Genomic DNA, 25,942 nt, shown 5'->3' with positions numbered 1-25,942 from the left:
CCTAATTCATGGGACAGGAAATGGACGTTCGGGACAGTTCCTCTCTAACAACTGCTGAAGCTGATTTAGTGGACTTCACGTTCAGCAGCTCATGTTACCATTGATACAGATAGTCACAGGAGCTGCAACCTTACAGTACAATAAAGCAGAATTGGTTTACGCATCATTAGATTTTTCTGACTTTTCTCAAAATGTTTTTTTTCTTGTGAAAATATTTTCCCCTCTCAAAAGAAAACGTCACTGTCAATTTCTAACCACTTCTAACCAGTTTCTAACCACTGAGAACAGTGGTTAGAAACTTTTATTCAATTCTTCTAATATTTATTCACAGGTAAACACAGATTATACTTATAATTACAAAATCACATGATGATCAGTAAGTTAGACAAACACACCTGTTGCTCTGACTGGTAAATACTGCAGTAAATATTTTGGCTTTTATTTTGAAAGCAACATAATGTTTTAATAAGCATAGTTTGAGATATTAAGCTCCATTCAGACAGAATCAACATCACAGCTTGTGTGACAAAACAGCCATAAAAACAGAAAGAAAACAGAGAATGTGAAGTTACGTCACTTTGTGGTTACTGTCAGGACATGTGGCCACCATCTTGTGAGGATCCCCACCCTTTCTGTTAGTGAGTTGGAGACTGTGTTTTTTCTGTGGTGGTTTCTTCATCTCAGTCAAACTGAAGATGTGCAGGTGCACTATAGCAGGCTCAGATAAATTAACACATTATGACGCAACTTTGCATACAGTCTCCACGGAAACAGATTTGCTCCCATAACAAAGTTCAGGTGGAGTTAATAACTGCATTTGATCATGTGACCTCAAGGGTCTTCAGTCAGACTCCGTGATGTCGATGTCGATGTCACTGCCACTGCTGTCATCAAGGTTACAGGCCGTGCACTCTGTACCGGTGAACTTTGATCTGAGGGCTCGCTTCCTGTTGTCATGGAAACAGAGCACACGCAAATGAAAGCGCTGACACCCGAGTCAGATTTGATTTAAAGAATCTGTGCTCACCTGCGGTAAAAGAAATTTGGTCGACCTCTGGTGGTCACAAAGCCATGTGTTTGCTCCTCCTGAGAGACAGGGACAAATGGACAGAAAGAGACAGACCTGTCACATCAGTGTCAGAGTCCCAGTTTTTACTGAAGCTGATAAACCTCATCTGTTTAAAACCCTAGTATTGAATCAAGGAGCTGCAGAAAACCACAGTGCATCACAATCAGGAGGAAACAGGTGATGTTTCATTGGGTCAAACACAGATTTTATTGTTGGACAAACAAGGTTCTGACCTCAGTCTGTGTTAAAGGATCAGGGCCCAGTAAACCTGATCTGAAGATATGTTTAAATAACAGTTTAAAACTGTGCATGCTGACAAAGAACTCAGTTTTGTTGTTAGCCAGATAATAAAAGCATCACTTTGAATGTCTGTCAGACAGAGAACAAGAGCTTTGACTTTAGTTTTCTGCCATCCGGGTAAAAAAATACATTACCCATGATGCAGTGGTTTTGGGCTTCTGTTCAGAGTCTTCAGTGCTGCCTACAGGTGAGCTGCTCTGCTGCAGCACTGCTGCTTCCTCGTTCTCCCCTGACGTCCCGCTATGAACCTCCTCCCTGCTGCCTGATCACAGTCACATGATGTTTTCACAGCAGGTCACATGACACAAGAGTACGGTCCATAACTATTAGGACAGGAAATAGGTCACATGACAGATTTAACACGACTCACCTTTGTCGGTGTTCTCTATTGGCTCCTCCTCATCCTCACTGCTCCTCTCACACTGCAGGAGAAAGTCTTCATCATTAAATCATCACCTACATCAGCACTACACCACCCTCCTCCTCCTTACCTGGTGGGTGTTGCAGGTAAGTCTGCGGATGCGAGTCCTCAGCTGTAGCACCTCCCCCTGTGACCTCAGCAGGTGTAGCTCCAGTCTATCAGATTGCTCAGTGAGCTGCCTTACCTGCTCCCTGTACTGGTCCTTCTCCTGCAGGAGCAGCCGCGTCTCCTCCTGCTGCTCTGCCTGCAACGCCAGAGCCTGCAACACCAACCACCGAGTCAATGACACCACTAGGCTCTGTGGAAATGACCTGTGCACCCACCACCCCCTGCCCTAACTGCTGCAGCTTTGAATATGCTGGAGGAGAAGCGTGTCGTCTACCTCACCTTGTCCCTCTCTCTGATCACCTCCTCCAGCTGTCTCAGGGTCTGTTTGTTTCGTTGTCGGTACATCCTGGCATCCCCCTTCAGCTGCGCGCAGCACAGCTCCAGCTCCTCCTTCTCTTCCACGCTCTGAAAACAAACACACCCAATAGATGTCCCCACCAGGTAAATGCTGAATTTACTGTGGAAACACCTCAAGCTCACACCTTGGCCAAATGTTTACGGATCCCAGGCCCCATGGCAGGGCCTCTGTGAGAGGCCGTAGCTGACCCCCCACACTCTTTAAGCTCAAACACCAGAAACTCTGGTTCCAACATTTGTGTTTCTGCTGTTCAGTTAAAACATGATATGAGAACATGTTTCAATCAGTGCCCTCAGCAGAGGTGGAAACAGAAAGAAACCGATTTTCATTTTTACTCTATTGTGGTTCAGACTTTTGGTCATGAAATTTGAAACTACAGTTTTATCTTTATTAACAAGAGTTTTACCACTTCAAAACAGTTTATTGATTTAATTTCTGTGTCATCTGTGACACAAAGCTCATGTCATCTCCCGTACTGGTCAAAATTTCCTCCCCCTCACTCCTTATCCTTACCCTGGTTCTCTGCTCCTCTGCTCTGTGGAGTTCTCTCCTCAGTTTGAATACAGTAGCCAGGAGGTTCATCTGAGGAGGGCCTCGACTCTGCTTCTGTTTCTCCTCCTTCTTCTGCTCCTGTTTCTCCTCTTCTTTTTTATCTTCCTGCTTTGCTTCTTTAGTATCCTCCTCTTTCTTTACCTCCTGTTTCTCCTCTTTATGTTTCTCCAGTCTGTCAGGGTGGAAGAAGGTCTCCGTAGGCAGAACCATACTTCTGCTCTGAAAACAAAGTGTCAGAAACCTTATCACCAACATCCAAGCTGGACCAAACTAATGCAGCACATTTCTATCCAAAGTATTAAAATCACATTTTACACTACTGCATATATTCATTCATCCACATATTTTTGGCCATATATAACCTTCAGATTTGCTTTAACTTTCCATTTTTTCTCTCCCCTATCCTCTTTCTACCTGACGTTTGTTCACTGTTTTAAATTTAAATTCATTAGAAAACTGTTCGAAAAGATAAGAATTTAGTTAATTTCTGATTTTACTCATCAGGCGTAAAGTGTCACAAGGTATGTTAGAACTCTTCTTTTCCTTTGGGCTGTTCCCTTTCAGGAGTCGCCACAGCGAATCATGTGCCTCCATCTAACCCTGTCCTCTGCACCCTCTTCTCTCACACTAACTTCATGTCCTCTCTCACTACATCTATACATCTCCTCTTTGCTCTTCCCCTAGACCTCTTGCCTGGCAGCTCCAACCTCAGCATCCTTCTACCGATATATTCACAGTTTCTCCTTTGAACATGTCCAAACCACCTCAATCTGGCCTCTCTGACTTTATCTCCAACACATCTAACGTGAGCTGTCCCTCTGATGTCCTCATTCCTGATCCTGTCCATCCTCGTCACTCCTAAACAGAACCTCAACATCTTAAGCTCTGCTACCTCCAGCTCTGCCTCCTGTCTTTTCTTCAGTGCCACTGTCTCTAAGGCAAACAACATCTCTGGTCTCACCACCGTCTTGAACATCTTTCCTTTCATTCTCGCTGATACTCTTTTATCACACAACCCACCTGACACTTTTCTCCACCCGTTTCTCCGTCCTGTTCTTCACCTCTATTCCACACTCTCCGTTGCTCTGAACCGTTGACCCTAAGTATTTAAAGTCCTGTACCTTCTTCACCTCTGATTCCTGTAACCTCACCGTTCCACCTGGGTCCCTCTCATTGACAAACATGTATTCTGTCTTACTGCGGCTAAGCTTCATTCCTCTGCTTTCCAGAGCAGACCTCCATCTCTCTCGATTTTTCTCCACCTGCTCTCTGCTCTCACTACAAATCACAATGTCATCTGCAAACATCACAGTCCACGGAGATTCCTGTCTAACCTCATCTGTCAGCCTGTTCATCACCAGATCAAACAAGAAGGGGCTCCGAGCCGATCCTTGATGCAAACCCACCTCCACCTTGAACTCCTCTGTCACACCTACAGCACACCTCACCACGGTCTTATAGCTCTCATACATGTCCTGCACCACTCTAACATACTTCTCTGCCCCACCAGACTTCCTCATACAATACCACAGCTCCTCTCTCGACACCCTCTCATATGCTTTCTCTAAATCTACGAAGACACAATGCAACTTCCTATGACCTTCTCTTTACTTCTCCATCAGCATCCTCAAAGCAAATACTGTATCCGTTGGACAGCAAATATCTGTTGGACTCTTTCTAGCCATGAAACCATATTGCTGCTCACAAATGTTCACCTCTACCCTTAGCCGAGCTTCCACTACTCTTTCCCACAACTTTATTGCTTGGCTCATCAGCTTTATTCCTCTGTAGTTGCCACAGCTCTGCATATCTCCCTTGTTCTTAAAAATGGGCACCAGTACACTTCTCCTCCAGTCCTCAGCATCCTCTCACTTTCCAAGATCTTGTTAAACAAACTAGTCAGAAACTACTGCCACCTCTCCTAGACACTTCCATACCTCAACAGGTTTGTCATCTTCATTCTCTTCAACATCCTCCTCACTTCACTCGTACTAATCTTTGCTGCTTTCTGCTCCACACCAGTCACCTCTTCTACTCTTCGTTCCCTTTCATTTTCCTCATTCATTCTGATGCTCTGCATCACTTCATCTAACTCAATCCAGAATTTCTCCTTCTCTTCTAACTGACATCCTACCTGTGGGGCATAACCACTAACAACATTGAACATCACACCTTCAATTTCCAGCTTCAGACTCATCAACCTGTCTGATACTCTTTTCACCTCTAGAACAATACTCACAAACTCCTCTTTCAGGATAACTCCTAGTCTATTTCTCTTCCTATCTGACCCATGGTAAAACAACTTGAACCCTGCTCCTAAGCTTCTAGCCTTGCTACCTTTCCACCTGGTCTCCTGGACACACAGTATATCCACCTTCCTTCTCTGCATCATGTCAACCAACTCTCTAGCCTTCTGTCATAGTCCCAACATTCAAAGTCCCTACTGTCAGTCCTACATTCTAAGCTTTCATCTTTTCTTTCTGCCTACGAACACACCTTTCTCCTCTCCTTTTTCGACCAACAGTAGTCGAATTTCTACCAGTACCCTGTAGATCAACAGCACCGGTGAAGGTTGTTGTTACCTTGGGCCCCGACCGATCCGGTAAGGAAGTCACTGTCATGATTCGCATTTTTAATTTGTCATGTGTTTTATGTTGACACAACCATCTGCTTGGGACTGACACAAGAAAACACTGGCTTCTGCCCCCTTGTCGTTGCATTAGGTATGTGAGAACTTAAGCAAAGTAATTGAGAAGGAAAGTGAACTCAAACCTGACTTCAAAACAAAAGGTGAGGTGTGTGATTAGAACGCAGTGTAATAACTGAAGCAGCCAAGATCAGTCGTTTCTACCTCCTGCAATGGTCTCGCTGTTCGTCGTCTCAGAAGTCGAGTCTGACTTTCAGCTCGCAGCACTGTGTGTTTCAGACGCTCCACCTGCACACACAGAAAGGTTAAAGGTAAGGGGTCAAGCTCTCTGTGGATCATCAAGGGGTGAGGGACCAGCTGACCTCTATCTGCAGGTCTCTGTTGGCCAGCAGAGCGTTGCTCTTCTCCTGGTTCATTGTGTTGATGTCGGCCATCAGGCTGTAGTTGTGGTCTCTGAGTTGCTTCACCTCCTCAATCAGCCGATCCCGCTCCTCCCGAAACTTCTGCACACGTTCAGTCAGCTTCTTCAGCTCACGGTCCCTAAGCTCCTGCTGCCGAGACCACGCCTCCTGGAGACCAAACCCAAACGCAATATTTACCCACAGGATAATGACCTCTATCACTCTGTTTCCCCATTAGTGACAGGGTTGCCAGCCAACCTGTTCCTTGGCGACAGAGCAGGCCTGTTGGCGGCGTCTCCTCTCATCCTGCAATGCCCTCTGCAGGCGACTGAGCTCCGACATCAGGAACTGAGTCAGACCAGATTCTCCTGCTGTGTCTGAACAAAAAAGCTGTGTTAGTTGTAATCTGCACACAATCAACCTGGTCAGTTTTTAAAAATACAGACAGGTTGACCAACCAATGAGGATGCTGAAGGTCTTGTTGGGCTCCTTCCCAGTAATTCGACTATATAGTTGGGGATAATCCAGCTCCAGACTCTCCAGGAATGCTGTGTAACCTTTGAGTCCTGTCCTCTGCAGGATGTCCAGCAGGGCCCCTTCATAGCAAAGGTCAAAGCAAAGGACAGGGGTCAAACAACCAGAAGGTTCCAAAAGTCTGAGATGACCCCTAAAAATTGTTCATTTGAAGCTGAAAATACTAGGCTGAAAATTTTGAGACAAATCATAGATCTCTAAACCCTTAAACTATGTTAGAAAATCAGATATTCAGGGAAGGATCAGATGTGCTATGACCTGGTTTCTAGTGTTGTGGCCTCAGGAAGTATGATGTAACTTCAGAGACATTGAGAGGAAGTAAATACAATTACAATGGCTTGGACAACCTGTGTGATGAATTTATCTCTGGGATTCAAGAAAGACTTTGATTACACGATCTGGATGACTACTACACCATCTTCCCATCCTTTTGGGCGAGGAGTGTGAGAAAAGGTAAAGTTATAGGAGGGTTAAGCTGGGGTGGTTGTGTTCTGTGAGGCGATCCAGGTTTCTGTGAGGCGATGTAGGTTTCTGTGACTAAACAAGTGACGGTGTAGCCAAAGCTGGAATGAAGTCACCATTTTTGAGGCGGGTTGGAAGTGGTCTGGGTGAAGGTGAGCAGGAGGGAGGAGGAGGCAGGAGGCCTCATCTTCTGTAAGAGGCATGTCCTGAATTTGTGGAGCAGAACAGGGATTTGCCAAAATTACACAGGATCTTTAGAATGGAACACATTTTGAAAAAGAAAGAATATGAGTGAAAGAAGAAAGAAGAAAAGCAAAAAAGACCCACAAAGATTAAGAAACAGCTTTCGAGCGTCTTACAGTCTGGAAGGATCGCAGATCGAAAGTGTGGACACACAAAAAACAGGAAGTTGCAGCAGTCGAAAAAAACCCAGCTTTTTTGTGTAAACCAAAAGAAACATGGAGAGCAACCAACAGCTTGTAATGTAACATGCAGTAAAAAGACCAAAAAAGACGAATCACGTTCTGAGTTTTGGTGTAGTCACGGATGAGTAGGGACGTGGATAAGACTGTAGAGCTATAGGGGAACTGAAGGTGAATGAACTGTGTATAATGTAGAAAACTTCCCTTCTTAGATTTATAACAAGAACTAGAGGTATTTGTTCTTCTGCCAGTTCTTCCTCTTTGTGTGAGGTTAAGCTCTTAATCCTCTAAAACCAACAATGAAAAGTAAAACAAGAAATCCTTTAGTCTTAAATCTCATCTGTTTAACGAAATGTGAGAACAGCCAGCAGTGATCTGAAGTTTTTATAGATCATACTTCATAACCCTATAAGCTGTCAGAACTGATCAGTCATCAGAACCACAACACATTCGGAATCAAAATCCAGGCCAAAGTTCTCACCGAGGTGGCACCTGGCATCTGGCTGAGGAGATGGTTTGAAGGAATATCAGTTTAAAGCTGTTCACACTACGGTTGGTGGGGCAGTCATTAGGTGTGAGTCCCCCTTTAGTGACTCAGATCTGAAGTTCTTTTTAGATCCAGATTTTCTAACTGTAGTTGTATATTCTGTGAGTAACTGAATTAAAACCTGCTGGCTGCTGAATTTATCCTCCAGGAGATCATGTATCTTACCAACTTTTCTCCTCCTGATGACGAGGGCGGGATCATTGAAAAGCTGCTCCTCATCCTCGGCACTGATAACCTGAGGGCAAACAAAATAAACCCAATTAACAGGTGGAGAGGCAGCGTAGGTGGTGCAGCAGGAGACAGAACACTGGGAAAGAGGAAGAGGTGCAGCAGGAGGTGCAGTTGCTGCAGGAGTACCTGACACTGCCGGAGGTATGGTGTGATTCTTGAAGGTTCGATGGTTTTGATGAGCAGCATCCGATAATCATCCAACTGCAGCCAAGAGAGGTCATCCTCACACACTCCATCCATCACCGCTGTACACACGGTGTTTCACAGTGATACGTACAGTCCTGGTACCTGCTGCTGTCCCTTGTTTGTCTGTTTAAACTACAGATTTTACTTTCCTCTGCCTCAGCTTGAGATTTCACTAAAAAGGAACTCATTTCCATCACTTCTTGTTTTTGTTCAGTCTCCACCTCCTCTGACTGGCACGGACACAACTCAACTCCGATCTGAGACAACCAATCACAGCGCAGCTACACCTTAACCTGTCAAGAAGGAACCTCTTTTTAACCTTTTCTACTTCAGCGCATGATGGACAAAATTGAAGCAGAAAATAAATCTGAAGAAATAGGTGAAGGAAGAGAAGCTTACTCACAGGGAATCCAATACTGACTACTTTTACTTTGTCACAGAGTAGATTTCTTAAATTTAGTTTTTAATTCTGAATTTAATTTTATTTGTATCCAAGTATTTCCACAGCATAGTACTACTACGTATTTCTCTTCTCCTACAGCCAAAAATCTGCATACTACTTCTAATGGGAAATTTGCTACAGTAAAAGTTGCAGCTACATAATTTAAAAATAATACTGACTACAGGTAAACTATTCCGTATGTAGAGTTATATGACAACATTTAACTCATTTATCACACTGAATTTATTTAGTATTTATGAGTAGGACTATATAGTATATGCACGGCATACACCTGTACTGTATGTATGTATGTATGTATGTATGTAAACATGTTATTAGATGAAGATGGAAGAATCAGGGCCAGTACATTTGTATAATTTGTGGTAAGAAGATACAAAACATGGAGATGAAACTGCAACCCAAACAACAGTTTTTATGTACATGTTCAATGTACAAATATTACACTGCACATTTTACAGACTCTTTTGTACTTCATATAATAGTGTCTACACAGTAAAATTGGTGCCAACAGATGTATTGATACTATTAAATTACTGTATTTTATATATATGAGGTTTTCAATTTTTACAGCAGGTTTACTACATATGATCCTGTTTCTACTGCAACCTCCACATCTGGCTGCTTGTAACAGCTGCTGACATACATTTATAAACTTTTAAAGACCAGATAGTGCTTCTTTAATTGGTGGTTATACTGGACACACTATGGGGTTGAAAGGCTACATTACTTAGCTTTAAAAATCAAACTTGAGTCTGTGTTTGAAGGTTGATTGTATTTTTTAAAGAGCACACAGCACTATCCCAATGTGTAAATATCAGTTGTTTATACTGAAATATAAATCTTGAGCATTTTTTTTTTCTGATCAGCATTACTACAAAAGTCACAGAAATTTTTTATCCACCAAGTACTTATATGGAAAAAATTGTGATTATACTGGCATCCAGTTACTTTTAAAATATTGAATGCAGGACATGTAATGGGGTATTTCCACAGTGTATTAATAAATACTGCTACTTAAGGATCAGAGTACCTGTCCCATTTAAGGCCAATAACTCAGCTGCTGAAGTTTGGACAGAAAATAACAGAAGTAGTGAAGTTTGGAGAAGTTCAAAGAGGAACAGGAACCATCGGTGGACATCACAACTGCAGCCGCTTGGGTTCGGTTTCACTTTGATTTCTGGAAGTCACAGTGATTAATGATTTATCGATACAAAAACAAATATTCACTAAAAGATGTCATCAGTTTGCACATGTACAACACATAAGTCGTCACAGAGACAGAGACGAGCACAACTTCACATAAACTCTTTATTACAAACTATTCAGCTCTTAAATAAACTTTTCTTTACAGAATTAAAAAAAAAAAAATAAGCCAGCCAGTAACCAAACATAACAAAAAACACACTTTAGTGCTATTCACATGTTCCTGAATGCACCATAGGGCTGAACACACATCCAGAAACTGAATTAACCCTGTTACAGATGGATTAACCTGCTGAGGACAGAATCTCATTTCTATTCATAATTTGATTTTTTTGACAGTGAAAATTATTTGTGCATTCAAGGACAGATGACAATTTTTAATGAATCAGAGGTATTTTATCAAATTCAGAGACACACGTGAAATGTTGAAGGTTCTTTAAATGCACATGTTGACTTTAGTGCAACCAGATGTAAAACTTAAGATCTGCAGTTTTCACTCAGGAAATCCAGCTTGTACCTGTCTGGTCTGGCCGGAGGTTGGGGTGGGGTGGCTGATGAATTCTGAGAAATGATTGGCTGGAGCTCCAGACCCATCATGCAGCAGCAAAGCCCTCTGGAGAACAAACAATGATCAGTGATCAGATGCTGGGACCAGCCCTTCAAACGGAAGCTGAACTCACCTCTGCTCTCCTCCGTCGTCCTCTTTCCTTTATCCTCTTTAGCTCTACCACTTCTTCGTCTTCCTCCTCCTCCTCCTCCTCCTCTTTCCTTTTGGCAGGGGAGGCTGTAGTCCTGTGCGTGATTGGCTGGATGGTGGCCATGAGGGCGGGAATGGTAAAGCAGGACAGGAAGCGAGCCTTCAGCAGCTGGTAGGCAGGGTTACTTGAGAAACGCTCTGCCACCAGCTGACGTACCGATGCTATGAGCTCCGCCTCCTCTTCTTCTTGAATGTCAGGGCCGACATAGTTAGCTGAAGGTAGACAAAACAAACGCCTGAGAACAAAGACCGTTAATACTGCTCTCTGCAAATCACTAAACTGATCCAGGATCAGATGAGAACTGCTGGTTGTTTTAATCCTCGTTTGTTCTGTGTCAGGTGTGTGTTACCTGGTTGGTCCTCAGCCGGTCTAAGGTCAGAGGTGGAGTCGGGCAGTTCAGGTGGAGGTTGACTGGAGGTTTGTTCTATGCTGAGTTCACTTTGGGGCTGTCGTGGTTCAGACACTCGACCCTGTAGCAGCTGCAGGGATGACTGCGTCAGAGACTTCTTGGCTCGGAGCAGTAAACTGAGTGTGCTCAAACTGCTGATGAATGGCGGGAGGTAGGGCAAAGCCACGTTGGCACCCTTTACAACAACCCCTCCCCGCCCACTTAGCCAGTCACACACCTCCTCCTTGGGCTCGAGGAACATCAGGGAGGGGTCAAACTGCAGTGCCTCCTTCCTCAGGGGAGGGGGCTCTGCTGTGTCAACTCTGACAGTGCCATTATAAGGCAGGGGAAGTTTTGGAAGATGGGAGGGAATTGGGGAGGACAAGGGGTTTGGGACAGGTTGCAAGACAAATGCTGGGGTTAGAGGAGAAGGACAGGTTAGTGGCCGGTTCTGCAAAGTAACGTTTACAGGGACAGACACTGACATAGAATTAGGTGCAACTGGAAGGGAGTCACTGGGAGGGAGTCTCACAGGGGCAGTAGTTGTTGGGGGGTTTAAACTATCTCCTAGTGGTAATGGGGTGCCCTGGACCAATGCCATCTGCATCCCCTGAGGTGGGGCTTCTGCCAGCTGCACCAGTCCCCTAGGAGCCATTACCCATATTGACTGGCCAGGAAATAAACATAGCCTGGGGGGCGGTGCCACCGGTGGCATCAGCACCCGAACCTCCTTTTTACAGCGAGATGTACGGGAGGGTTTCTTTTGAGGAGAAGAAGTTCTCTTCTTTTTGGCTTCAGCCTGTGATCAAAAAAACATGATGGGAGTCAGACTGAGAAGAAGAGAAAGAAAATGAGACTAATTGAAGGAGAAAGGAATTACCTGAGCTTTATTAGCTTCCTGCAGAGCTTGGGCTTTCTGTGTCAGTTTCCGAACCCTCTTTCTTTTCTGGATCACACCTGTCCCAGTTCCATCAACACCTGTCCCAAGGAGACACTGGCCCTCCTCACTACTTGCCACCATCTGCTGCTCCTCCCTCTCTCGTTTCCTCCCTCTGGGCTGATTTTTGGGAGGCTGTTTGGGGGTTTGGAGGTTTGTCTGGTCGGGGGCAGAACTTGGACCAAAGTCAGAGCGGTGTTGACTGGGGCTGGGATTAGGGTTAACAAGGGTGTAGTCATGGTCTGGTAAACAAGTTGAGGGGGAACTAAGGTTTTGAGGTGTGGACCCCTCCCTGTCACAGCAGGAAGGTGGTGACATGGTCGACGATGAGGGGGGAGTTTGAGGGAGGACCTGAACAGACTCCGGGCAGAGAAGCTTAGGAGGAGTGTTCGTGTTCTGGATCTGAGGACCAGAACAATTCTTCTTGGCTCCAGCCTGAAATTAGAAAAAAGTCCAACCATTATATCACAGTTTAAAGTGAACTGACAATGGGCCTGCAACCCCTAAATTTCTTTCAAACCTGGGAAGACACCTGAAGCCCAAGGCTAGACCTTTCACACTTTGGTACGACTGTACCAAAACAAACATGGCAGCCAACAGCAGCTTTCACTCTTTACAGTGTCATTTTCACTTAAAAATAACAAAAAATGGTGAGATCCTGGATCTGAAGAGGTGAGGTCAGTGTGGCCTGTACAGTCCACAGAGCAAAAGTGAGGTAAAAAATAAATAAATAAATAAATAAAAAACTTCAGGTAAAGCCTAGAATGACAGCACCCACAAACTCAGCAAACTGGAACATGACTAACTAGGTCTGACCAGCCGTTCATCACCTCTAGAGTCATTAAGTGTGTGCGCATCTTACTCTGTTAATCACACACAATGACTGAAGTTCTGATTGTGAAGGTGATTTTGTCATGATGGCTGTCCTCCAATCTGTTTTCTGTCTTTTAGTCTTAAAGTCCATTCACAGGTTCTGAGTTTAGGGGTCTTTGTATGCTGTAGATCATCATCCTTTGTGTCCTTTCCTTTAAGTCAGAGCAATTGGATTTATTACAAATTTGCATGACTACAATATCTAAAAACTAAACTAAAAATGGTCTTCAGAGGATTAGAACAATTCAAAAGATGCTTGAATGTAAAACAAACTGGCTGATATTTTCAGATATACTATATATAACTTTGTGTGTGTCTGATGACTCGTAGAAAGAATTTCAGAGGATCCTGAGAGAGTGTAGTAAAATACCAATAAAAGGTCTTTCTAAGGAGCATTTTCTCATGACAAGAATTCCTATAAATGCACTCACCTCTGCTTCACTGGCTTCCTGCAGAGCACTCATCTTTTGTACATCTGCAAAAGTCTGGCCAGCATCCACCTCAGTCTGACTGCTGCAAACAGACTCTTGAGTCTGAGGAGATGGATTCAGGGGAGACTGAGGTTGGGGAACAGGACGAGGAATGAAGGCCACGTTAGAAGGCATTGATGGGGGCAGACAAGGAGGAAGAGGTTGTAGTTGCTGCATAAGTACCAGTTGCTGTGGTTGTATTTGCTGCCTGAGCACCAGTTGTTGCGGTTTCGGTTTTTCCTGCTGCTGCAGCACCTGTAGCTGCTTTAAGATCTGTTTGTGTTGCAGGTCCAGCACCTGAAGCCCCTCTTTCATGGCCTTCCTCTGCTGCAGCATTCCAGCAACCGTGTGCGGATTCTTCTTCACTAAGGAAGGATCTGGGGGTAAAGTCAGTAACAGCTCTTTATCCCTTCTCTGCTCAATCATCTCTCTGCACCCCACAGCATCAACATTCATGGTCTGGAGGAAAAGCAGGAAGACTGGAGTCGAGGGCAGCTTGTTCTTCTCTTGTCGTTCCCTCAGGGCATCTGCCACGGACAGTCTGTTTTCCACTGGGATCAACAGGTTGCCAATCCATGGAGTCACTGAAGCCTGCAGCTCGTAGCCCAGCCCTGTGTCTGTGACTCTGCCTGGGTAAGTCTGTTTGCCACTCTGCAGTTTCTCTTTGGGTTGGGAGCTCTGGTTGTTGAGTTTGTATGCCTTGTGGAGCAGGTAGGTTTGGAGCTGGTTGGATGACACCATCATCATGGTGCTGCTGCTATAGCGTTCATCCGACTGCAGCACTCTGGGACTGGGTCCAATGATCACGGAGCGTCCAAATTTGCCCACGATGGTACTCCGGACTGGTTTCCCACTGTGAGTGTCATCAGAGGAAGGTAACACTACAGGAAGAAAGTTCAGGAGGGTCAAATGTTCTTTTTCGTCTGGAATCCACTCATCCATTGAAGGCCAGGTGTATTTCTCCTCATCCTCCACCTCCTGCTTCTGCACCTCTTTAAGCCTCTCCACTTCTACACACTTTTTTTTCTTCTTCTCCTCATCACTGTCCATGTACTGCACCAACATCTCCTCATCCTCTTCCTCAGTGCTCGCCTCCTCCTCCTTCACCTTAGTCAGCTGCCTCCTGATTCTCTTCTTGGCAGGAGAAACCTTCTTTTCTCCTCGACTCTTTCGAGTTTTTTTAGCTTCTTTCTTTTTCTGTTGACAGAGAGAGCACTAATCAGTGAGTTTTCTGGATGGTACTGATGGGGGCAGGCAATGAGAACTTTAATATTTGCAGAGAAGAGGACCTATACAGCAAACCATCAGATTTCATTTTATGCTGATGATTTTCTACTTTATTTTGATTTTCCTGATTAGTCACTGTCACAATAGTAGGATGTTTTTGCCAATAAAGCAAATTCTCTAGTGAGAAAAGTTTCTCTAAAGCTGTCCAGACACTGCAAGACATTTGGTAATCTACATGTTAAAATTGCTCAGTTTCTCTGCTCATACTATACAGGTCACACTGAACATCAACATGCCCCCGGTTTGTTCAGAGACAATCTTATTAAGTTTATTCTTTATTTAAATGTCCTTTGTTGAAGGACTAGTACAGGAGTTTATGTTCTAAAAGGTTCGAGACCAAACTTCTACAGTCCCACAAACCAAATCAAGTCCAGGGCTTCATAGATTCCATGTTATATCTCTTTTTTTTCCGTCTGAAAGAAATTCCTTGTAAGCTGCGACAACTACTGCTTTATGCCATAAAGTAAAAAACTGTTCAGAAAGGAATTGTGTGTCATGTGAAGGCCTGGAAACCTGGGCAGGAGGCTGTAGTTGTCTGCACAGTTTCTTCCACTCTCTCAGACACTGAGCGTCGTTACGATGAGGGATCTCAGCAGCAATCTTTGCCCAGCGACCTGAGACAAGAGTGACAGACAGGGATATTCACAGATTCGTTTTCGAAAGTTTAACAGTCACGTGTATGACGTCAGTCACTAGGAAATGGATGACAAGTGATAAGATGTTGCAGAAGAAATGTACTACACCAATAATTGAGGACTAAAGCTGGGACCTTCAAACAAGCAAGCAAAAAATGGAGAGTCTTCATATTTACTTCTTACTCAAATAATTGTAGTTATTATGGTGTTACTGTTACTGTTAAATGGTATGGTAATGTTATGGTATGACCACACTCTTTATCTTGTTTAGTAAAGAAAATGGGTTTAAAGTGGTAAAAGTCTCCAATGATCTTCTCCTGGCTTCAGATAATGGACTTGTGTCTGTACTCGTCTTACTAGACCTTAGTGCCGCATTTGACACCATTGACCACAACATTTTATTACAGAGACTAGAACATGGATTTGGGATTAAAGGAACCACATTACATTGGTTTAAATCTTATCTGTCAGACAGATTCCAACTTGTTCATATTAATGATGACTCTTCTTCATGCACCAAAGTTAGCTATGGAGTTCCACAGGGCTCTGTGTTAGGACCAATACTTTTTAATCTGTACATGTCACCTTTAGGCAAAATTATTAGGAAACATTCCATAAACTTCCACTGCTATGCAGATGATACCCAGCTCTATTTATCTGTGAAACCAGAAGATACTAACCAATTAGTCAAACTTGAAGCATGTCTAAAAGACATAAAGACCTGGATGTCCTACAATTTCCTACTTCTAAATTCAGACAAAACTGAAATCATCCTCTTTGGGCCTAAAAACATGAGAAATATGCTGTCTAACAATATAGTTACTTTAGATGACATAACTTTGGCCTCCAGTACTGCGGTGAGGAACCTTGGAGTTATCTTTGACCAAGATTTGGCGTTTAAGTCACATATAAGACAAATCTCTAGAACAGCCTTCTTCCACCTATGGAACATTGCTAAAATTAGAAGTATCCTGTCTCAAAGTGATGCCGAAAAACTGGTCCATGCATTTGTTACTTCTAGGTTGGACTATTGTAATTCCCTACTTCTGGGGTGTCCTAATAACTCTAAAAAGCCTTCAATTAATCCAAAATGCTGCAGCGAGAGTGCTGACTGGATTAGGAAAGAGAGATCATATTTCACCTTCACTAGCTTCTCTTCATTGGCTTCCCATAAAATCTAGAATAGAGTTCAAAACCCTCCTCCTTACATACAAAGCTCTTAATGGTCAAGCTCCATCATATTTAAAAGATCTCATAGTCCTGTATCGCCCGATTAGACCACTTCGATCCCACAATACAGGCCTACTTGTGGTTCCCAGAGTTTGCAAAAGTAGAATGCGAGGCAGAGGCTTTAGCTATCAAGCTCCTCTCCTGTGGAACCATCTTCCAATCCAAATTCGGGGAGCAGACACCCTCTTTACTTTTAAGACTATGTTAAAACTCCTCACTCAACCCTAACTAGCTTTTCTCTATACATTTGTCACCACTGTATGCCATTAATTCTGTGTCCTACAACCTTTACAATGCTTTGTTGTTGCTTTTTGTTGTTGTTTTGTTGTTGCTTTTCATTGCTCTTTTCTTTTCTCTTTCTCCACTTTCCACTCACCCCAACCGGTCAAGGCAGATGGCCGCCCACCCTGAGCCTGGTTCTGCTGGAGGTTTCTCCCATTAAAGGGAGTTTTTCCTCTCCACTGTTGCCTAGGGCTTGCTCAAGGGGGATTTGTTGGGTTACTTCTACATACTTGTGTAGTCTGGACTTTATTCTGTAAAGTGCCTTCAGATGACTTTGTTGTAAATTGGCGCTATATAAATAAAGTTGAATTGAATTTAATTGAAAAGTGTAGAAATAACTCAGCTGTGGGTCCCAGCTGGTTTGCAACTGCCTGAGGAATTAAAACTGATATGTACAGTATAAACAGTTCAAGAACCCCTTATGCTGCTGACACGCAGAAACCAGCCAAAGTTGGAGTGCACATTTGAGTGTACACACCTACTAATACTTCAATTTACATTGCACATCACCATACAATGTAAAGCACCAAATTCCCTTCAGCCAACACAGCAAGATGTGCATCCGGTAAGCAGACTCGCTCAGCTCAAATAACCCTGATGCCCTTTTATCTGTGCTAAATAGGAACAACTAGAATATGCTTTCAACCTTACAACACAGGTGTAAACAAATGTGATGTTTCAGAAATGAAAGTTTTCCTTAAAAAATTAAAGACAAAGTGTTTGAGGCCAAGTGGTTACATGCTGATGTTCTGTGTGTTGATGTGGACGATCAGAACGTTTTTCCACCAGAGGGCAGGTCAGAGCCTCATCACTGCTTTTTTTTTTTTTTTTTTTGTCCTTTCAGCTTATCCCGTGAGTTCAGTGTCGCCACAGTGGATCATTCTCCGCATGTTGATTTGGCATATGGTTTTACGCCGGATGCCCTTCCTGATGCAACCCTCCCCAATTTCTACCGCGCTTGGACCGGCACTGCACAGCTGGGGAGGGGAATGGGCTGTTAGGGGTTCAGTCTCTTGCCCAAGGACACTTCGACATATAACCAGGGCCGTGGACGACTGCCTTTACCAACTGAGCTACCAAACTCCCAGCAGCAGTGACATCATTGTGAGGTTATCAACTACAGCATCATCACACCTGATGATGACCTCACTTCCTGTGCTCACGTGGTTAAAACTGAGTTTATAAAAGTCATTCACCTGTTATTATTCAGTGGCGATTAATAACCGAGTACATTTACTTAAGTAAAAGAACCTCAAAATTGTACTGAAGTATTTCCATTTTGTAACACTTTCTACCTTCTAACTTTTACCTTTTACTCTCAGATTTAGATTAATGACCACCCCCCCACCCAAACTCCCTGTTATTATCTTCTCACCAACTCCATGTTTCTCCAACAGCTGCTGCAACAGCTCCCTCTCCTCTTTGTCAAATGCTCCTCTCTTGGTTCCTGCCTTCAGACAGTCATGATACCTGCACACACACATTATCTGAGAAACCAAGAACTAATCACATCTAAACATTCTAAGCTATAGTCCATTCACATCTCACCTGTCTCTGCAGGCGCTGTCAGTTCGTCCAGGAATCTCCAACCTGATCTTCCACCAGTCCTTCTCCCCGTGACGGGAGACAGCCTGTAGCAGGAGCTGGTAAAGAGATGGGGGATGGGGGTCAGGGGTGTAAAGGCTTTGTTACTACTACGTTTGGACTTACATTACACTTCAGCAGGTCCTGAGTAATTCAACTTGATTAAGAATTTGAATTTGTACTTCTACATGTAGTGGAGTACTTCAGGCAAGTACTTGTACTTTTACTTGGGTTTGTGAACTTCTCCTACCTCTGCCTACCTGTAGAAACACCAGGTGAACAGTCTAATTAATAAATGCTGTTTTTTTTCTGTGTCCTGACTAGGCCCTCTCCACCTACCTGGTCCTCCTGCTTTGTCCACGGCCCTTTCTTCAGGCTCGGGTCCAACACCTGGTTCCACCTGTAGATTAGTTGAGCAGGATCCCGACCCTCCATGAAATAACTCACTGAGAGACAAATGAGTGGAGACAGACAGACAGGTGGAGAGTTAGTGTGCAGCTGTAGAGGACCATCACACTGTCAGTAAAACCTGAAAGTTTACTGATAGAGACACTCTGATGGTGGCTGCATCACCGTGGTTTTGGAGCACAAGATCTGTGTGGGCCCACTTATATAAATAATTCAGATCAATCACTGGCTGTACTGCCTCACTAACAGGCGCTTCATGAGCCACAATCTTTGTCTTATATTCTATAATGTCAACTCGGTAGAGATTAAGTTCATGTTGTGTTTTTAGTAAAACTTTTAACCAATGTGTTGAAAAACCTGTGACACTAAGGACAGAGAATGAAAATCTGGTTTCTCTTTAGATGCACGAAGGGCTAGAAACTGAAATAGCTTCAACACATAACCATGACCTTCTGCACTGTGTTAGTCCACAAGTGTTTCTGAACTGTTTAAACAAACTCCTTTTACTGGGCTCATCTTAGACCCTAATCTCAGGTTTACCCCTGTGAAAAGAGAGGTGCATGTGTTCTACTCCTGGAATAATGAACATCACACACTGAAAAAGGGTTATTTTAAAAACCTGCTGATGACCCTGTTGTCTCATTGTCTCTGATTGTTATCCTTCAACAGTATTTGGAACATCTCCCCCAGTTTGTGTTCACACCTAATTGTCGGTCTAAAACCATCTGCCACCTGGAAAAGACTTTGCTGGCCTCAGTTGGACATACCTCCTTATATTCAGTGGTTATATCCTTCAATCGTTTAAAGTGTTTAAAAGGTTATAGGATGATGTCATTACTCTGTGTGTAGGGGATGAAGTTCCCAATCCTCATCTTGTCCACAAGTTCTCTAAGCAGAGCGTCTTCATCGTGAGTCCAGGTTCTACGCCTCAGGGAGTCAGAGACAAAACGCTGGAATGTCTGAAGACACATGAAGGCTGTCCTCCCTGTCTGAGAGACAAATAGAAAGAGCTACAGATAAGGACAGGTTGAGAGAGACAGAGAGAGAGAGAGCGAAAGAGCTAGACGGAGACATGTCCTCCCCCTCCTCACCCCCAGCTCCTGAGCAATGTCCTCCCAGTGTCTCTCTTCAAATTTCCTGCTGACCTCCTTAAGCTGCTGCACCTCCTCTGGACTCCACCGAGTCTTGTTGATGGATGGGTGAAGGTAGTTCTGCCAGAACCGCTGAATGTCCTCAGCGTCCCTGGTTCCTTCAAACTGGGGTGGTGTGAGGTGAGGTAAGAAAGACATTCTGGTGTATGAACTTAAGCTTGTTCTCTGATTGGGTGAAACTTACATCAATATTAGATATTTTCTGCCAATCATGTTCCTCATACCGATCACCAATCAGCTCCTCCTCCTTCTTCGCTCTGATCAATCAGAGAAAGACAAGCAGACACAATAAACATCGGAGTGTTCTATATTTTTGAGGACAAACCCTGTTAGAAAAGCCTGACAAAAGGACACCATTGATTTTAAAAACCTCTATTGGTTGGAGAGTGTTTCATTATTTGCATGTTGAGCATTATTTCCTTAAATTTGTGCATTTGTAGCTAAAGGTTTGAGGGGGTAATTTTTAAGAGCTATAGAATTTTTTTTTCTTTTCATGATAAAAATCAACAAAGTGCTATTGCTTCAAAAACAGACAAGCTTCAGAGATGCCTGTTCTAATCTGTCCTTCAAACTTCCAGACCTGTTTCATTTCAGGGACCAGCTGAAGTGCTGCTTTGGTTATTTTAATCAACAGGTGACTTGCTCTCATGTCTGAGCTCTGCTGCAAAGCTGTGGTAATGTTGTTAAACCTGTGGGATGGGTCCCACAGGACTGGGGGAATGCTGTCCAGACATCTCCCATTTCATTGTTTAATTACACAATTTCACTACTTTTTCCCTTCACACCTACAACAAAACACAGAGCCACAGATACAATCAGGAATCACAGAGAATTTGCAGTTTATACCCGATGAGTCTAGCAGTAGTGCAAACTTAGTAGTGCAAATTTAAACAAAGGATCTTTCATCTACAGACATCTCAAAGTGCTGTAAATTAGTAACAAGTGTGACTAAAGCAAGAGAAACTTATCAAACTTAAAAACTACTATAAAAATATCAAAAAGCTAACATGTCAAAAAACAAACAAACAAAAAAAAAAACAAAAAACAATAAATCCTATATACAGCAAATGTGACAACATGTCCTACATGTAAGTCACCAAGCCTGGTTCTGCTAGAGGTTTCTTCCATTAAAAGGAGTTTCCTCTCCCATAGTTGTGCTGAAGGGGGATTTGTGGGGTTTTCTCTACACATCTTTACAGTCTTGACTGTATCCAGTAAAGTGCCTTGAGATGACTTTGTTGTGAACTGACGCTATATAAATAAAGTTGAATTTAATTTTTTGTGTAGTTTAAAGGACTCCAGGGTGTTTGACTGTCTAATAGAGACAGGAAGATCAATCCAAAAGGAGAGTAACCTGATATGAAAAGGCCCTTCTGCCAGCTCATCTTTTAACTGTGGGAATACATGATAGCCCTGAGCGGAGAAGTCTAACCACTAAGTCTAAGATGAACTCACTGTAGAGTCACTGAGGAAAACAAATATCATCAGATTCTGTATGACGTTCTGGAGCCTCTGTTGTCTCTGGTTGCTAATGGAGGTTTACAATAGGTGAATGACAGAGGTATCATGTCCTCAGGGACACATACCTGAGCAGATCGATCTCTCTCTCCAAACTGTCGATCTGCTCTCTGAGCTGCTGCCTGTCTGCCTCTCCTGCTGACGACAACTTCTGACTCAAGTAGTCCACCCTAAGTGAGACAGATACAGACAGACAGATGTTTGACAGCTGGCACGAGGTGGACAACTGGTAAAAGCAATAACATCACATTTTAGTGCTGCCTAGCAGAGTATGGAAATAGGTCCTTATTTAATAGTTAATGAACCTGACGCAACATGGAATTGGTTAAGTAGAAGATTCGATGGATAAACACCAAAACTCGCTTAATTTAGTAAATATGTGAAACGTCTTTTTAGCTACAAAATGTAAAGAGAAAATAAACTGATAAAATATGTTTGAATTGATGGACAGACAAAACAAAAGAGTTTTTAAGGTTTTTCAACATGAAATTTAATTTCATTGAACCTGATGCCTTTTAAAACAAACAGCCCTTTGGCAACTTTGTTGTAAACGGGTTCCTAATAAACTGGCCACACAGCATATACAGTGAATGTCCACAGTATGAAAAAAAATAAATAAATAAAAAGTAAACACATGTTACCTGGAGAGTTTGGGCTGGATCAGTCTCCTCAGACTGTCTCTGGACACAGAGTGGATCAACAGAGTTTTCTGCCAACTCTCCCCTTAAGAAACAGCCAGACAGAAAGAGACAGATGGACCGGCAGATAGAGAGCATGACAGGGGGAGAGACAAGTGGGCAGAGACATTAAACTTATGGTAAGTAAACTATCAAATATAATTTCATAATTATCAGTAAATATCTGCTGCTTTTCCTCGTCTGCCTGTAGGTTTCTGACAGGCAAAGACACACAGCTAGGGCAGACAGGTGAAGACAGACAGCAGAGAGACAGGCAGAAGGACGGCAAAGACAAAGATAGAGACAGATGAGATGGTGACAGATCCAGAAAGGAAGATAGAAAGAGACAGACAAAGAGGGCAAAAACAGAGACAGAAAGACAGGTAACTGTAATGATAATATAACTGCAATAATAAAGGTTCTTACATCGCTTTACTTTCAGCTTCTTGTCGTCCAAACATCCAGTCATTCGGCTGCTCTTCTCCTTCGCTTCCTGATTGGCTGGAGGACCCTTCACACAGATAAACACAGCTGCTGATTGGGCGGCTGCCCACAGTACTACTCCTTTTACTCTGTTTCAGCTGTGCAGTGCCAGTCCAACCACAGAAATTGGGAGGGTTCGATGCAACCCTCCCCAATTTCTACCGGGCTTAGACCGGCTTTAAAAAAAAATAAAATTGTGCCAAATCAACATGAAAACAATGATCTGCTGTGGTTACCCTGAACTCATGGGAAAGGCCAAAAAAAAAAAAAAAAAAAGTACTGAAGTGCTAATTTGAAGTTAACCGTAAGGAGTTAGGATTTCTTTGTACTTCATCCTTCCATTCCACTACATCTATCTGACAGATTTATTGCCAAGTGATTATTTTACTAAAAACTTTCTTACTAAACAAACACTGAAGGTTTCGCTCTTTAAAACAATTTAGAAAATAGGTAATCGACTGATTTTTTAGGAAACTAATCAGCAGATTAATTCAGAATCAGAATCTTTAGCTGCTCTAAAATCAGCTGCACTGTAAAAGGATTCTTATACATTGATTATTTCTACACTAAGGTATTAGAACTTTTACTGAAGTAAAAGATCAGAGTACCAGTCCCGTCAGCTTGTCCTTGAAGTATGGTTTCAGAAAGCGGCCCAGGTACTTGCTGATTGGCTGCTGATAGGAGGAGGAGGGCTGGTCGCTGGAAGACTCTTTAAATGGCCCAGACAGCTGTTCCTTCAGCTCATTCTACAGGCAGATTAAGGTTTTCTTATCAGTGCTTATGCCTGTGGTTCTTTGTTGGTAATGACCTGCCATGTTCATGTGTCGGTACAGACCTGCTGCCTGTGGTTCTGTGTCAGAAGTGCCTCCAGCTGATCCAGAGTCTCCTGAACCACCTGCTGATAAACCAGGTTCATCTGAAGACACGAGTCCACTGACAGGTCGAGTTCGCTCTAAAAACACAGACAGAGGGAGACAGTTCGAGCAGAGTACGTACTCAGCTGGGAGAAACAGAGACTAACAGAAACAGTACAGACCTCGTCACTCCTGCTGCTGGCATCGTCATCTGAGGAGACAGAAGATCAAAATGAACAAATATCAGAGAGAAGTGACACAAACTTTAAAGAACAGCAAAAACTACAAACAAATACTGCCGGTGTACCATTGAGACACACAAGCAGACAGGTACCTGAGACACTGATTGGGCTGTGTGGTCCCAGGATTGTCTCCAGATTATGGATCTCTTTCTGGATCTTCTGTCTCTGAGCCAACAGACCTGCAGCTGACTAAACAAACACACATGCTGGTTTTTCTACAATCACGAGGATCCTCGTTGACACTCTACATTTCATGGTTCCCAAACACTTCACCCCCCAACAACTAGACCTGGTCCTGGGCTGAACCTTGAACCAGGTCTGAACCTACAAACAGTTGGAGTTAGTGGGAACCTCATATTGAACATGTTGCCACGGTAACACACTGAGCACACTTTTTTCTCATCTCCATTGATAACAAACAAAAAGTTTGACATCCACGAGACTTAATTAATGCTTTGTTCATAGAGACAAAATCATATTTCAATACAAAGACATACTGAACATACTACCTGTTCCACCGGCTCTATGATGACATCATCGTCCGATTCTTCATCTGACCAATAAGACACAAGTCAATTAGAGACAGACAGGTAGGTTACAGAAAGAACGGCAAACTGACACGTACCTGTGTCACTGCTCAGCAGCTCCAGTTCAGTTTGTGTTACAGACAAACTCTGTTCCAGCTCTTCCACCTGACGCTGGATCCTGTCTCTCTCTGCTGACAGAGATATAGACATGTCTGTGGACACAGAGAGAGGGACAGGTATATAGGGACAGAGACAAAGACAGGTGATCAGGGACAGACACCGAAAGGTAAAGAGTTCACATTCTAAAAATCGAACAGTGGCCAAAGGAAAAACTAAAACTGCCTTAACTGATTATCAGTCAACTGTACTGATGTTAAGTTACTCTGCAGTACTGCAACACAGCAGCCACTACTAATGTAAAGCAGTAATACTGCAACCACCAGTACCATTGGTCCTGTTTCTATGCCAGGTCCAGGTTCTGAACAGAGTCTGTGACCTGCCTTCACTGACGTCCTCTGAGCAATAACGATGCTCTCGATCACAGTTCCTCCGCTAGATGAGAAATTCAGTAAAACTTTAGAACAAAAGTATCTTCCTGACCTTCAGCCGCTTCTGTCTTTCCACCAGTGTTATCCTGTCTCCGTGTGTCTTTTCTGAATCATCTGATTGTCTCTATTCTGTCTTTACTTTATGGCTGCACGTGCAGTGGAGCACCAATCAACGCAGCTCTGTCGTTAACATATTTCCCAGGATGCTATGCGAAGGGGATATTTTCTCACGCGCTGTTTACCGTTTAGGTCGAGAACCGGGTTTAACGTGTGAAAACAAACAGAAGCAGGTTTTCCTCTCCGCATGTCGTTGGGACGAACCTTCTGTCAAACACTTACAGTAACAAACACACAACATCAAAACAAACCGCGACTCAGGCGGTCCGCGCTTTATTTCTTCCCCCCCGGATCCTACTTCCGGTTTTGTTATTGCGTTTTGCTCTACCGCAAATTTGTTTCGAAAAAAAATACAACAACGGCGCTTAATGTAATAGTTCTGTAACTATCATATTCATACTGAAATAATGTTATATTGTCGAGTAGAAATCGCCATAGAATTTATTTTAAACACAATAGAATTAATAGTAAAATAAAGAAAAATATTAGTTTGTCAGGTTGTTCAGCCGGTCTGTCCTCTCACATCATACAAAACATCTGTATCTCCAACAGAGGAGCAATAACAAAACCTGTGGTCATCGTTCTGTGAACAATCTGAAGCAGAATTTATCAATGTAACATTTAACACACGTTTTACTTTTATGGTTGATCCCATATTTGAGCTGTCTTCCTCAATCTTGGTCTTTGCAGAGAGTCTGAAGAGTTTTGTATTTCTGTGGGTGTTGTGGTGGTTGTGCATCACCAGTATGTCTGAGGACACTTGACTTCTCTTTGTGGTCATTGTGTATCAGAGTTAGTTTGCAGGTAAAAACCACTGAACCCATGGCCCCTACCTATCCATCTATGTGTATAATATGAAAACCTCAGATTCACAGTGACCTGTTGACAAGATGTGGATACACAGAGGGTTAGCAGAAGATGCAAGGAGGGTTAGCAGAATCTAATATTTCCTGGCCTTACGAAAAAAATAAAAATAAAGAAATGATTCTGGATCAGGACCACAGCAAAGCAGCAGTGATAATTATCTCAGTCCTCCACTGCGTCCGGACGGTGATCCTGATTCCGAATT

General features: G+C 43.2%; 2 protein-coding genes across 5 annotated transcripts; both read right to left on the bottom strand.

Moving 5' to 3' along the window:
* Window positions 1-413: 413 nt before the first annotated feature.
* Window positions 414-8,424, bottom strand: card9 (caspase recruitment domain family, member 9). Its single transcript, XM_067520628.1, has 13 exons — window positions 8,179-8,424; window positions 7,987-8,056; window positions 6,315-6,452; window positions 6,115-6,233; window positions 5,818-6,024; window positions 5,660-5,743; window positions 2,770-3,027; window positions 2,178-2,303; window positions 1,861-2,049; window positions 1,740-1,791; window positions 1,504-1,631; window positions 1,028-1,086; window positions 414-947 (listed from the first exon to the last, which is right to left on the bottom strand). Exons 1-13 carry the CDS (start codon window positions 8,290-8,292, stop codon window positions 842-844), a joined length of 1,650 nt encoding a protein of 549 aa, XP_067376729.1. The 5' UTR covers window positions 8,293-8,424; the 3' UTR covers window positions 414-841.
* Window positions 8,425-9,990: 1,566 nt separating this feature from the next.
* snapc4 (small nuclear RNA activating complex, polypeptide 4) lies at window positions 9,991-25,178 on the bottom strand. Of its 4 annotated transcripts, none has more exons than XM_067520604.1 (22): window positions 24,999-25,178; window positions 24,307-24,420; window positions 24,191-24,234; window positions 23,774-23,870; window positions 23,622-23,650; window positions 23,421-23,537; window positions 23,194-23,331; window positions 22,529-22,613; window positions 22,067-22,148; window positions 21,494-21,595; window positions 20,092-20,164; window positions 19,902-20,012; window positions 19,595-19,745; window positions 18,688-18,794; window positions 18,313-18,407; window positions 18,140-18,234; window positions 15,131-15,231; window positions 13,292-14,527; window positions 11,931-12,422; window positions 11,012-11,849; window positions 10,585-10,874; window positions 9,991-10,517 (listed from the first exon to the last, which is right to left on the bottom strand). In XM_067520604.1, exons 1-22 carry the CDS (start codon window positions 25,060-25,062, stop codon window positions 10,398-10,400), a joined length of 4,581 nt encoding a protein of 1,526 aa, XP_067376705.1. In that variant the 5' UTR covers window positions 25,063-25,178; the 3' UTR covers window positions 9,991-10,397. The 4 variants fall into 4 exon arrangements, with proteins under 4 accessions (XP_067376705.1, XP_067376704.1, XP_067376707.1 ...); XM_067520603.1 differs by having other exon boundaries at window positions 19,848-20,012; window positions 24,999-25,177; XM_067520606.1 differs by having other exon boundaries at window positions 19,848-20,012; window positions 24,655-25,136.
* Window positions 25,179-25,942: the final 764 nt, after the last annotated feature.

This window comes from Channa argus, chromosome 11 (assembly GCF_033026475.1).
Source record: "Channa argus isolate prfri chromosome 11, Channa argus male v1.0, whole genome shotgun sequence".
Taxonomy (NCBI): domain Eukaryota; kingdom Metazoa; phylum Chordata; class Actinopteri; order Anabantiformes; family Channidae; genus Channa; species Channa argus.
This window is presented reverse-complemented; position numbering and strand designations above follow the sequence as displayed.